Below are 14,335 nucleotides of genomic sequence, written 5' to 3'. Positions count from 1 at the left end.
ACAACAGTTCTTTTGCCGGCATAATATTATTCTGTTTCGTTATTGAGGAAAGAAAATTTGGAATGAGCAGTGAAGAAGGAACCACAAAAGAAGAAGAAGAAGAGGTAGAAGTAGAAGAAGGAGGAGGAGGAGGAGGAGGAAGAGGAGGAGGAGGAAGAGGAGGAGGAAGAGGGGGAGGAGGGGGAGGAAGAGGAGGAGGAGGAGGAGGAGGAAGAGGAGGAGGAGGGGAGAAGAAGAGGAAGAGGAGGAGGAGGAAGAGGAGGAGGAGGGGGAGGAAGAGGAGGAGGAGGAGGAGGAGGAAGAGGAGGGGGGAAGAAGAGGAGGAGGAGGAAAAGGAGGAGGAGGAAGAGGAGGAGGAAGAGGAGGAGGAAGAGGGGGAAGAAGAGGAGGAGGAGGAAAAGGAGGAGGAGGAGGAAAAGGAGGAGGAGGAAGAGGAGGAGGAAGAGGAGGAGGAAGAGGGGGGAGGAAGAGGAGGAAGAGGAGGAGAAGAAGAAGAAGAAGAAAGAAAGAAAGAAAGAAAGAAAGAAAGAAAGAAAGAAAAAGAGTGTTTTGAAGAGATAAAAGTCTAAGGTCAAACTATGGTTAGGTAGAATAAGATGCTTTGTGTTGCAATTTCCTAATGTATTTATTCCTCCATTCATGTACGGAAATAGGTATATATATCACATGTTTTGGATGAATTTGAAAATTAAGGGAGAGTAGGATAGATCTATTTTGGCCTTATTTTGGCCTCATCAGCTAGCCATACCCACTGGGACTTGAACCTGCAACCTTTGCCTTGTAAGGCAGAGAATTAACCTCTAGGCTACAGTATCCAATCCCTTCAGCTCTGCACCAGGGAAGGGTTACATATTTTTTGTGTCGAATCACCCTGGTGTATTGAAGGAACATCACAGCTCCTTTTTTGCCTCTCCGCCCAACCCAGGGCCATTTTGATTTTTTCCCCTGGGTATGTTTTTCCTATCACAGTAAATGAGGTTGAATATGTATAATTTTAAAAGAGCTGTGTGTGTGTGTATGTGTAGACTTATAGTTTATATAGTAGATAATGTATATTTTTGTGTGCCTGTGTGTAATATGTATGTACACATATGGCATATGTACACAGAATTAAATAGTATATTTTGGATGTTCAGTAATAGTAAATAAAGAGGGAAATTGTCTCTCTTTGAGGCATGAAGAGGCCATGCACAAACCTTTGATATGAGTGACATCAAGTTGGCTACCTTTAAGCCAGTCACATGATCTTTAAGCCACCCCCAGTCACATGATTATCAAGCCACTCCCACCTCCCATGGCCGGCAAGCCACACCCAGAAAATAAGCCATGCCCACAGCGTGGTAATAAAAAAATTTGCAGCCCTTCACTGGAGAACATTGGAAAAGTGCAAGATTTATTATATGTATTTATACAAGGGAATTTGAATCCATGTAATTAATGTCTCTTAATTACAGGTGTATGAATCATAGTTTGACCACAGTTAAAGTTTTCTGTCCCACTGATACCAGAGGAATATCCATTTAATAATAATAATAATAATAATAATAATAATAATAATAATAATAATAATAATATTGTAGGTGAGGTCTCCAGAACTGAACACAGTATTCCAAATGTGGTCTCACCAGCGCTCTATATAGGGAGATTATGATCCCGCTATATAGAATGCTGGTGAGACCTCATTTGGAGTACTGTGCTCAGTTCTGGAGACCTCACCTACAAAAAGATATGGACAAAATTGAACGGGTCCAAAGACGGGCTACAAGAATGGTGGAAGGTCTTAAGCATAAAACGTATCAGGAAAGACTTAATGAACTCAATCTGTATAGTCTGGAGGACAGAAGGAAAAGGGGGGACATGATCGAAACATTTAAATATGTTAAAGGGTTAAATGAGGTCCAGGAGGGAAGTGTTTTTAATAGGAAAGTGAACACAAGAACCACGGGACACAATCTGAAATTAGTTGGGGGAAAGATCAAAAGCAACATGAGAAAATATTATTTTACTGAAAGAGTAGTAGATGCTTGGAACAAACTTCCAGCAGACGTGTTAGATAAATCCACAGTAACTGAATTTAAACATGCCTGGGATAAACATAGATCCATCCTAAGATAAAATACAGAAAATAGTATAAGGGCAGACTAGATGGACCATGAGGTCTTTTTCTGCCGTCAGACTTCTATGTTTCTATGTTTCTAATAATAATAATAATAATAATTTATTAGATTTGTATGCCGCCCCGCTCTGAAAACTAGGTTTTGCATGCTTCAAATAAGATTTGGAAGAACTGCTTTGATCCTTATCCATCCACAACATATCTGCACTATTTATTAAAGTAATCCATTATTCTTTAGACAGCAGCCCTTTCTAGACTTATAACAAAACTTAAAAAGAGGAGCTATTTAATAAAAAAAGCAGTCTTTTTATGCTGGCCTTTCAAATCCTTTTTGAAACATTTACAAACCTCACATTCAATTGCATGAAATTAGGCCCCTTTGAACTGAGTTGGATCTGAGGCTGCAATTCAGCAGCTATCAGGACTATCATAGCTGAGCTGCAGGACTCTTGAAGGCCACGGAATAGCAACCAAGGTAAACAGAGCATTCTCTTTGTTGCCACGGAGGGGTAGGTTGAATTTTTCATGCTTTGGATAGCACTTCTAAACATTGTTCTTTATTAAGTGTGTAAATGTGATAAATATTTTTAAAAGGGAGTGCCAAGTACGAAACGAGTACAGTGTTCCCTTGATTTTCACGGGTTCGAACTTCGCGAAACGTCTATACCACGGGTTTTCAAAAATATTAATTAAAAAATACTTCGTGGTTTTCCCCCTATACCACGGTTTTTCCCGCCTGATGACGTCATATGTCATTACTAAACTTTAGTCCGCCTTTAAAATAGTTGCCAATATTAAAATGTGATGATCACCAAAACATGGTATATATCAGTAGAATTTATGATTTTGATGCTATTTTTGGGTAAACCAAATATATAAATTTGCATATTGTCTGCCAATTTGCATGTAGTTAAAGACAATCTGTAGTATTTAAGAAACACAAAGAATATCCTGTACACAACAATTCGTGGAATGACAGAGTTAAATTAGTTAAATTGGTGATTGTAGCTATTCTCCCATTTCGATTTAACAAGTGATTTTATTTTTTTCTAAAAACTGTGTTTACTGAAAGGAAGTGTTTTATTATTCCTATAAGTTACTTACAGTACAGTAGTTACAATTCTTGTAGTTAACATTGCTATAAATGGATTTTATATTTTTAACATTGCTGGTTGTTTTTCTGACCTTAGTCAGTGGAAATATTTCATTAGTTGTAGTTATAAATATTTTCGGTCCTTTTAACTGAAAAATTTAACTCTAAAATGTTTCTGTCATTTATTGGTTTTTTTCCTGTTGTACCTTTGTATCTGAGTTTTTTGTTGGTATGTTCAACAGGTAAATTACTGAAATGAAAGGTACCCACAAACAAGTACCGGTACATTTAAAACTATCAATATCATTTTACCTTATCGTGCATGCTAAATTGATTGGCTACGTTTTCCAGAACAAGAAAAAAAAAATTAAAGCGTATTTTAAAGCTAAAATGCAGAACCTTTTCTCTTGCCCTCCCCCCTGACCATTTTATATTTTACTATTTCTTATTTTACTTAAATTATTCTTCTTCTGAAAAAAATCATGTCAGACTAATCTCATTGATTTCTTTGACTATGTCACAAAGGTGTTGGATGAAGGTGGTGCCGTGGATATTGCCTACCTGGACTTCAGCAAAGCCTTTGATACGGTTCCACATAAAGAGCTGATAGATAAATTAGATTGGACTTAATCCCTGGATAGTTCAATGGATTTGCAGCTGGCTGAAGCATAGACACCAGAGGGTTGTTGTGAATGGCGAGTATTCTGAGCAGAGTCAGGTTACAAGCGGTGTGCCACAAGGGTCTGTTCTGGGTCCTATTCTTTTTAATATGTTTGTGAGTGACATAGGGGAAGGTCTGGTAGGGAAAGTTTGCCTATTTGCCGATGACTCTAAAGTGTGCAATAGGGTTGATATTCCTGGAGGCGTCGGCAATATGGTAAATGATTTAGCTTTACTAGATAAATGGTCAAAGCAATGGAAACTGCAGTTTAATGTTTCCAAATGTAAAATAATGCACTTGGGGAAAAGGAATCCTCAATCTGACTATTGTATTGGCAGTTCTGTGTTAGCAAATACTTCAAAAGAAAAGGATTTAGGCGTAGTGATTTCTGACAGTCTCAAAATGGGTGAACAGTGCAGTCAGGCAGTAGGGAAAGCAAGTAGGATGCTTGGCTGCATAGCTAGAGGTATAACAAGCAGGAAGAGGGAGATTATGATCCCGCTATATAGAATGCTGGTGAGACCACATTTGGAATACTGTGTTCAGTTCTGGAGACCTCACCTACAAAAAGAGATTGACAAAATTGAAGGGGTCCAAAGACGGGCTACAAGAATGGTGGAAGGTCTTAAGTATAAAACGTATCAGGAAAGACTTAATGAACTCAATCTGTATAGTCTGGAGGACAGAAGGAAAAGGGGGGACATGATCGAAACATTTAAATATATTAAAGGGTTAAATAAGGTCCAGGAGGGAAGTGTTTTTAATAGGAAAGTGAACACAAGAACAAGGGGACACAATCTGAGGTTAGTTGGGGGAAAGATCAAAAGCAACATGAGAAAATATTATTTTACTGAAAGAGTAGTAGATGCTTGGAACAAACTTCCAGCAGACGTGGTAGATAAATCCACAGTAACTGAATTGAAACATGCCTGGGATAAACATATATCCATCCTAAGATAAAATACAGAAAATAGTATAAGGGCAGACTAGATGGACCATGGGGTCTTTTTCTGCCGTCAGACTTCTATGTTTCTATGTTTCTATTTTCAAGTGGAAAAATGCCATATGTATTTTAAGCACACTTATTTTAAATTGATCCCTTCGGGGTATTTTCTGGGGGGAAAGAAACCCTCAGCAAGTCATTAAGATTATCATGAATTAAATTGTATTGATTGCATTGCAAAGTAACAGTTGAAAACTGACAAAACAATGGCATAACAATACAGATTATTTATGTTGGAGGGTGGCAACTTTAATTATGAGTGTAGCCAAAATGAACTGCTGAACAACGCGGCAGACACAGTAGAAGCCTAAGAATTTGTTAATAAACATCTGGTATTAATGGGATGTGGATTCATTATGATGTTCACAATCAGAACGCAGAATGTCACAAGCATTAGTCAAGATTTTGTAGCCATGTTGCTGTAATTGGATAGTAATTGGCATCATCTGAATAAGAGAATGTTGGTTCATAAAGAGACAATAAATATTTTTTCTATATGATCTGTAATAAACAAGAAAAGGCCGCTATAAATGGCTGAGCGAAACTTAAGAGAATGAGTGACTCATTCCTAATAAGAGAATGCATGAATGATCTTTGAATGTGTTCTAGGAAAGTGATAGAACCATGTTTCTCAACCTTGGCTACTTTAAGGTGTATGGAATTCCAGCGGTCAGAATTCCAGCTGTTGGAGCTGGGGAATTCTGGTAGATAAAGTCAGTGCTTCTTAAAATTGAAAAACCTTGTTCTAGAGGTTTTACATGTAGCTATTACAAATGCAGTTCTGAATTTGGCTAAATCGGAATGTTGGGAAAGAACCCAAATCAAGTGGTACCTCGTCTTACGAACGCCTCTACTAACGAACTTTTCGAGATACGAACCTGGTGTTTAAGATTTTTTTGCCTCTCCTTCCAAACTATTTTCACCGCTGCTGGGAGTCTGTGGAGAGGGGCAGCATACAAATCCAATAGATAGATAGATAGATAGATAGATAGATAGATAGATAGATAGATAGATAGATAGATAGATAGATAGATAGATCCATCCATCCCCACCTCCGGACTTCTGTTGCCAGCTGAAGCACCTGTTCTTGCATTGCTGGGATTCCCCTGAGGTTCCCCTTGCTGGGATTCCCTTCATTTTTGCCGGTGCTGCTTTGAATCTCAGCGAGGGGAGGCTCAGGGAAATCCCAGCAATATAAGAACGGGCGCTTCAGCTGGCAACGGAAGTCCGGAGGTGGGGATTCCCAGCAGCGCAAGGCAAAAGGGGTGACTTTTGGGATGAGGTTGCACGCATTATTTGCTTTTACATTGATTCCTATGGGGAAAATTGCTTCTTCTTATGAACTTTTCTACTTACGAATCTGGTCGCGGAATGAATTAAGTTCGTAAGACGAGGCACCACTGTATTGGCATCTACTTGTCTTATTGTTTCAATTCATCATTAGAGGAAGTGGAAATGTTACTAGAGAAAATGAAACTTCTACAGCTCCACTGAAGTTTGTGAGAAACTGGAAACTTTCAAGGATAATTTAGCAGGTGGACAAGTGGGACAAGTTTGCCTAACAATAGGAACTCGTTTACTTGGTCTACATAGAAACCTAGGAGGTTGGACTGGAGAAATGATTCATTAATACTATGTACAAAGAGTTAAAAAGCTCAGAATTGGTTTTACTTCAGCCTTCCAATATTCAATAAACTAGTAGGTTTTTCAGAAAAGAAAGTGATTCTAGATTTTTATTTGAATAATCATCATTGCTGGCTGTTGAAACAGATGGAACCATATAGTTAAATGGAGCTTATTGAATACTATTCTTTTCTGTTCTTTTTTTTTTGTTTACTTTGATTTGACAAGGCAATCCCAATATTCCAGTTGCAAACTCCAAAAGTGGTGCTTAAAAATAATAAATAGAACTCTTTGCCTATGTGGAATCCTTTTTCCCCCTGTGTTTTTCAATCTTTTTTCCTACTCTAAAACTGCCAGAAGAGGGTACCTTCTACAGAAAAAAACACTATATTTTAATTTATTTCAATTTCCACGAGGAAATGCTCTTACTTTCTTTTCTTTTCTTTTCCTCACTTATTCCAATTCAAACAATGGACATACATTACATTCGTTGGCCAGGGGGCTACAGTCTAGTGGCCCCAAGCCTAGCGGCATAGATGAGTCTTCAGACTCTTACAGAAAGTGAGGAAGGTGGGGACAGTACGAATCTCTGGGGGGAGCTGATTCCAGAGGGCTGCCCCCCCCAAAGAAGGTCCTTCCCCTAGGCCCCGCCAAGCAACATTGTCTAGTTGACGGGACCTGGAGAAGGCAGACTCTGTGGGACCTAACCGGTCGCTGGCACTCATACCGCAGGAGGCACTCCCGCAAGTAATCTGGTCCGATGCCATGTAGGGCTTTATACATTTATTTATTTATTGGATTTGTATGCTGCCCCTCTCCGGAGACTCGGGGCGGCTAACAGCAATAATAAAACAGTGTACAATAATAATCCAATACTAAAAACAATTAAAAACCCATTAATATAAAAACCAAACATACATACAGACATACCATGCATAAAATTGTAAAGGCCTAGGGGGAAAGAGTATTTTTATTTATTTATTTATTTATTTATTTATTTATTTATTTATTTATTTATTTATTTATTTATTTATTTATTTATTTATTCTTTGTCCAATATACAATACATATGGAAGAGAATAGACATTAAGTAATATATATGATGATAGAAAGTAAAAAGAAGAGAAGTAGATGGGAGGGAGAGAATATATATGATATAAGAGATAAGGAGAGAATATATATGATATATATATAGATAAGGAGAGAATATATATGATATATGAGATAAGGAAAGGCAATTGGACAGGGGACGAAAGGCACACCAGTGCACTTATGTACGCCCCTTACTGGCCTCTTAGGAACCTGGAGAGGTCAATCGTGGAGAGTCTAAGGGAGAAGTGTTGGGGGTTAGGGGTTGACACTACTGAGTCCGGTAATGAATTCTCAATTCCCCTACGCCTGACGGCAGAGTTGGGTTTTAAGAAGCTTACGAAAGGCGAGGAGGGTGGGGGGCAATTCTAATTTCTGGGGGGACTTGGTTCCAGAGGGCCGGGGCCGCCAACCCTTCGAATTGCGTCTGGAAACCGAGGCATTGGGACAAATTCCAGTGCCAATCCTCCTTCGATCAACATTGTTGCTTCTACAACCTACTTAGATTGAGGGAAACTTAAAGTTGATTCTCAAAGCTCAGAGTTTGTTTCTTTCTCTCCCCCACCCCTTGGAAAAAGAAAACGATTGTGCCTTTTAGAGTTATAAAATAGAGTTATCAGCCAGGTTGCAGATGCCTAAATCCACTGCGGAGGTATTTTACCTGCATTGTTTGGTGACATCACACGCACTTTAGTATAAGGCAGGGGTCTCAATACAAATATAAGTGGTTGAGCAAAACAGCTAAAGCCTGTTTTAGCTTCATTTTACATGTACAGCAGGGATTAAAATCAGCATGTTTAGCAAAAGAAGGAAGTCATATTTTGGCAATTTCTAAGGGGCTATTTCAAAATAAATGGAGAGTTTTATTAAGGCGTTTTCCCCGCAAGCGGTAATTAAACCTTTGAGGGAGGAAAAAAAAGGAGGCGAACAGGTTAGGATTCATCTGTCAGCATTTCTTTGGACTAGTGATGAGAAATGTCCCGTTCCTTTCCTTTCTTCTTTCCTAACTAACCGAATATGTTTATTGCGGAGATTTTGAACTAGAAATTTAAATTTAAACATGCCTGGGATAAACATATATCCATCCTAAGATAAAATACAGAAAATAGTATAAGGGCAGACTAGATGGACCATGAGGTCTTTTTCTGCCGTCAGACTTCTATGTTTCTATGAAATTAACACATAGTGTTAAAAAACTATGCAAACACACGCACAGGGACACACGTATACAGTGATCCCCCGCTCGTTGCGAGGGTTCCGTTCCAGGACCCCCCGCAACGAGCGGGTTTTCGCGAAGTAGCGCTGCGGAAGTAAAAACACCATCTGCGCATGTGCAGATGGTGTTTTTAACTTCCGCAGCGCTAGCGAGGAGCCGAAGATTGGGGGCGGCGCGGCTGTTTTAAAACGTCGCCGCCGGCATGGGGGGCTTCCTAGCAGCCCCCCAAACCCGGGTTGGGGGTCCGGGGGGTGCTGGTAAGCCCCCCATGCCGGCGGCGACGTTTTAAAACAGCCGCGCCGCCCCCAATCTTCGGCTCCTCGCTAGCGGGCTTTCGAGATGAGTCCTGAAGCGAATTCGCTTCAGGACTCAGCTCGAAAGCGGCGAGAGCTAGCGCCCAGCCCCGTGACATTCGCTTTCCTGCCGCCGGCAGCCGAGTGATCCTGGGCTCCTTCGCAACCTCGGAGAGCTTCCTGGGCATGAAAGCTCACGAAAACCAGGAAGCTCTCTGAGGTTGCGAAGGAGCCCATGATCACTCGGCTGCAGGCGGGAGGAAGGCGAATCCCACGGGGCTGGGCTCGGTTATCCCCTCGGCTCCCCTCCTACCAGCCCCGCCGCGGAAGGCTCCATTCTGTTCCCTGAATGGAGACCGCCGGCCGCTCAATCGGGCCGGCAGGGAACAGAATGGAGCGTTCCGCGGCGGGGCTGCTAAGGGGGGGGGAGACGAGCCCAGCCCCGTGACATTCGTTTTCCTGCCGCCGGCAGCCGAGTGATCCTGGGCTCCTTCGCAACCTCGGAGAGCTTCCTGGGCATGAAAGCTCACGAAAACCAGGAAGCTCTCTGAGGTTGCGAAGGAGCCAACGATCACTCGGCTGCAAGCGGGAGGAAGGCGAATCCCACGGGGCTGGGCTCGGTTATCCCCTCGGCTCCCCTCCTACCAGCCCCGCCGCGGAAGGCTCCATTCTGTTCCCTGAATGGAGACCGCCGGCCGCTCAATCGGGCCAGCAGGGAACAGAATGGAGCGTTCCGCCCCGTGACATTCGTTTTCCTGCCGCCGGCAGCCGAGTGATCCTGGGCTCCTTCGCAACCTCGGAGAGCTTCCTGGGCATGAAAGCTCACGAAAACCAGGAAGCTCTCTGAGGTTGCGAAGGAGCCCACGATCACTCGGCTGCAAGCGGGAGGAAGGCGAATCCCACGGGGCTGGGCTCGGTTATCTCCTCGGCTCCCCTCCTACCAGCCCCGCCGCGGAAGGCTCCATTCTGTTCCCTGAATGGAGACCGCCGGCCGCTCAATCGGGCCGGCAGGGAACAGAATGGAGCGTTCCGCCCCGTGACATTCATTTTCCTGCCGCCGGCAGCCGAGTGATCCTGGGCTCCTTCGCAACCTCGGAGAGCTTCCTGGGCATGAAAGCTCACAAAAACCAGGAAGCTCTCTGAGGTTGCGAAGGAGCCCACGATCACTCGGCTGCAAGCGGGAGGAAGGCGAATCCCACGGGGCTGGGCTCGGTTATCCCCTCGGCTCCCCTCCTACCAGCCCCGCCGCGGAAGGCTCCATTCTGTTCCCTGAATCACTTTGAATCCAGCAGCTTCTGCTGGATACGGGCGGTGGGTGGGACGAGCGGTGAGGAAGCCAGGGGCTGTGGCAGCTCGCCCCCCCATCGCCCGTATCCAACAGAAGCGGCGGGATTCAAAGTGCTGGGGTGGGGGGGGTGTCCCGACAGCCCCCCACCCCAGCACTTTGAATCCAGCAGCTTCTGCTGGATACGGGCGGTGGGTGGGACGAGCGGTGCGGAAGCCAGGGGTGTGGCAGCTCGCCCCCCCATCGCCCGTATCCAGCAGAAGCGGCGGGATTCAAAGGGATTCAAGGCTAACTTCTGCGCTTGGCTTGAGGACTCAGCTGGGAAGCGGCACGGGTGTTTTAAAAGGTCTCCGCCGGCATGGGGGGCTTCCTACCCCCCCAACCCCCAACCCGGGTTTGGGGGGGTGCTAAGAAGCCCCCCATGCCGGCGGAGACCTTTTAAAACACCCGTGCCGCTTCCCAACTGAGTCCCGAAGCCAAACGAACCCGGGTGGCTGGGCGAGCAGCGAGCAAATGGCGGGTGGCCGGGCGAAGGGCGGGCGAACGGAGGGCGAGCGGGTGCTGGGGGGGCTTCTCGCCCTCCCGCCAGCAAGAGGGGAAAGACCCAGGGAAGCCGCCCAGCAGCTGATCTGCCCGGCGGGGAACACCATCTACGCATGTGTGGCCATAGGAAAAAAGGGCGCACATGCGCAGATGGTGTTTTTACTTCCGGGTTGAAAAATCGCGATGTAGCCCATTCGCAATGGTCGGGGACGCAATAACCGGGGGATCACTGTACTGCTGAAACTTTGCATAGCCTGTTAAATCAAAGTTCTAATGAGAGCCACTATATCTATATTTCTTAAATTCTACATGATGCAGTTAAAAGAGTTTCTATGACTCCTTAGTGCTGCCTGGGGTCATCCAGATTTTTTGCAGTTGGAACTGGTTGAATCTATAGATAGCCATAATAATACAGTGGTACCTCTACCTACGAATGCCTCTACTTACGAACTTTTCTAGATAAGAACCGGGTATTCAAGATTGTGTTGCCTCTTCTCAAGGACCATTTTCCACTTACAAACCCGCCTCCGAAACTGTAACTGGAAAAGGCAGAGAGAAGCCTCCGTGGGGCCTCTCTAGGAATCTCCTGGGAGGAAACAGGGCCAGAAAATGCAAGGAGAGGCCTCCATGGGGCCTCTCTAGGAATCTCCTGGGATTGTTTGGTCGATGGGACCCTAAGGAGACCAACTCTGTGGGACCTCACTGGTCGCTGGGATTCATGAGGCAGAAGGCGGCCTCAGAGATAGTGTGGTCCTATGCCATGTAGGGCTTTATAGGTCATAACCAACACTTTGAATTGTGCCCGGAAACCAATCAGAAGCCAATGCAGTCCACGGAGTGATGACAAAATATGGGCATGCCTTGGAAGGCCCATAACTGCTCGCGCGGCTGCATATTGGACAATTTGAAGTTTCCAAATACTCTTTATTCATTTTATTCATTCACCAGTTTATTTATTTGTTTGTTTGTTTATTTTATTTTATTTTATTTTATTTTATTTTATTTTATTTTATTTTATTTTATTTTATTTTATTTTATTTTATTTTATTTTATTTTATTTTATTTTATTTTTTTATTAAATTTGTATGCCGCCCCTCTCCACAGACTTATTCATTCATTCATTCATTCATTCATTCATTCATTCATTCATTCATTCATTCATTCATTCATTCATTCATTCATTAGATTTGTATGTCGCCCTTCTCCAAAGATTCAGGGTGGAGTTGAGCATTTAATGTCCTGATTCCCTTCCTGCCGCCTACATGGTGATAGCAGCTGATGTTTTCTCTTTGTGCTCAGAGAGAGAAATATCTCTAGCTACCTAGGATCGAACTCACAACCTTCCTGATTGTGAAGGGAGAGCTCCACCTCTACCCTACCCCGCCGCTCTCCAATTTTTTTCCCATAGAAATAATTGCTTTATATTTGAAAACCATCGTAGTATCTGTCTAAAGTTACTTAGCTTAATATTCAGACTCACTGAGCTTTACAGTTTAGGAGTCAGTTTACATTTAGAATAATAATTTACCCTATTCGGAGTTTTGAATTGTCTTTCCCCCACTAACTTTACTGATCTGAAAAGAACCCACAGAAATACTGTTAAAATTAAATAAGTTCCCTGAGCCAGAAAAATGCTATTTATTTAGGCAATTATACCACAACTTAAAAACAGCAAAAATCACATTAGCAGATTACACAGATAATTTAGCATAATTAGTACATTTCTACATCACGTCTTAGGAGGTATTGTTTAAAAGCATCATCAAAAGAATAGGCAAGGAACAAAGGAGTCCGTTTTAGTTAACTTGGTGGCTTCATGTGAATTCTTCTTTTATATTCTTTACAGTCTAATATTTATTTAATGGTTCGTATCTCATATTCAAGAGATGTTTACGAGCAGATAATTCAAGATAATCCCATTGTGCTATACAGGTCATTACATATTCTGGTATCGCAGTTAATTTTATAGCCGTCAAACTATATTCTATATAACATATTTTTGCTCATAATGAAAATGAAGTGAGACTAGTATAGATTTATTTCGAGCTATTTAGCTCTCATCAGCTAGCCATACCCTTACTATGATTTGAACCTGGGCAGTCTGTCTATAAGGCAGTAGCTTTTAACCTCTAGGCCACAGGTTCCCCTCCTGTCTCAGCTTGCACTAGGAAAGAGTTGGATATGGGTTTTTTCCCCTGTCGAATCACCCTGGTATGCCCAAATATGGGAGGGAGCATACGGCTTCCTTTTTCCCTCTGAGGGTATGGCTAGCTGATGAGAGCAAATTAGCTTGAAATAGATCTATACTAGTCTCCCTTCATTATCAGCAAAAATATGTTACATATATACATACATACATACATACATACATACATACATACATACATACATACATACTGTTCTGCCGGCGAGTCTCAACTGCCTGTAATTACAGGGTAATTAGTCCAGGAAGACACACACCACACGATAAAAGGAAAACCCAAAAGTTTTTATAAACAGAACAACAGAAACAGCTCCCTTTTTAAATGTCAAAGGGATTTTCTGGTACACACAAGGCACAGGTTAAATGCAGTCCAATTGCTCACCCAATAACTGGGAAATTGAGTCCAATTCTAAAGTCCAGAGAGTCCACACACAATCTTGAACAGCACAAAAACCAGGCCTATACAATTTATGCATGGTATGTTTGTGTGAATGTTTGGTTTTAAATAAGGGTTTTTAATTATTTTAAACATTAGATTTGTTATATGCTGTTTACTACTGTTGTTAGCCGCCCCGAGCCTGCGGAGAGAAGCGGCATACAAATCTAATAAATAAACAGATAGATAGATAGATAGATAGATAGATAGATAGATAGATAGATAGATAGAAGTTATTCCAGTTGGGGCTTTAATTCATATCTGATGAATCTGTTAAATATTCCATGGATCTCAACTTAATACATGTTGATGGGACAGTACTGAAAATATTCCCTTTGGTGTCAATTTCAATTTATATACTGTATATTCTTCATGTCCGTGCCCGGTGCCCAGTGCCTGTTGGTGAACCAGTTCTTCATTTAATTTGTATTAGTTCCAGTAAACTCATCATGTTGTTTCTATGCTGCAACTCTTGATCTTTTATCCTTTTCCTCCTTAACATATCCTATTTTCTGGGCATATTACAGGATGTATTGAATAACCTGGGCTCTTGTGACCTGGATGAAGATGACCTGATGCTTGATTTGGAATTCCTAGAAGATCCACAGCACCGACATTCTGGTAAGCTTTTAAAAAATATATAAAGCTGGGATTATTGTTATTATTATGTTATTTATTAGATTTGTATGCCGCCCTTCTTTGACAACTATAATATTTATAGTTGTATATACAGTGATACCTTGTCTTACAAACGCCTCATCATACAAACTTTTT

The 14,335-nt window shown here is 42.4% G+C and overlaps 1 protein-coding gene across 4 annotated transcripts in view; it reads left to right on the top strand.

The window, feature by feature from the left end:
- The window catches only part of CCSER1 (coiled-coil serine rich protein 1), a 580,273-nt gene that overhangs the window by 112,419 nt on the left and 453,519 nt on the right, over positions 1 to 14,335 (top strand). For all 4 annotated transcript variants that reach the window (XM_070758007.1, XM_070758006.1, XM_070758008.1 and 1 more), the window contains exon 4: positions 14,089 to 14,182. In XM_070758007.1, coding sequence (XP_070614108.1) covers positions 14,089 to 14,182 — 94 coding nt within the window. The remainder of the gene's footprint in view (positions 1 to 14,088; positions 14,183 to 14,335) is intronic.

The sequence above is a fragment of the Erythrolamprus reginae genome, chromosome 7 (assembly GCF_031021105.1).
Source record: "Erythrolamprus reginae isolate rEryReg1 chromosome 7, rEryReg1.hap1, whole genome shotgun sequence".
In the NCBI taxonomy this organism is placed as follows: domain Eukaryota; kingdom Metazoa; phylum Chordata; class Lepidosauria; order Squamata; family Dipsadidae; genus Erythrolamprus; species Erythrolamprus reginae.
Note: the sequence above shows the minus strand (reverse complement) of the source record. Positions and strands in the feature narration are given on the sequence as shown.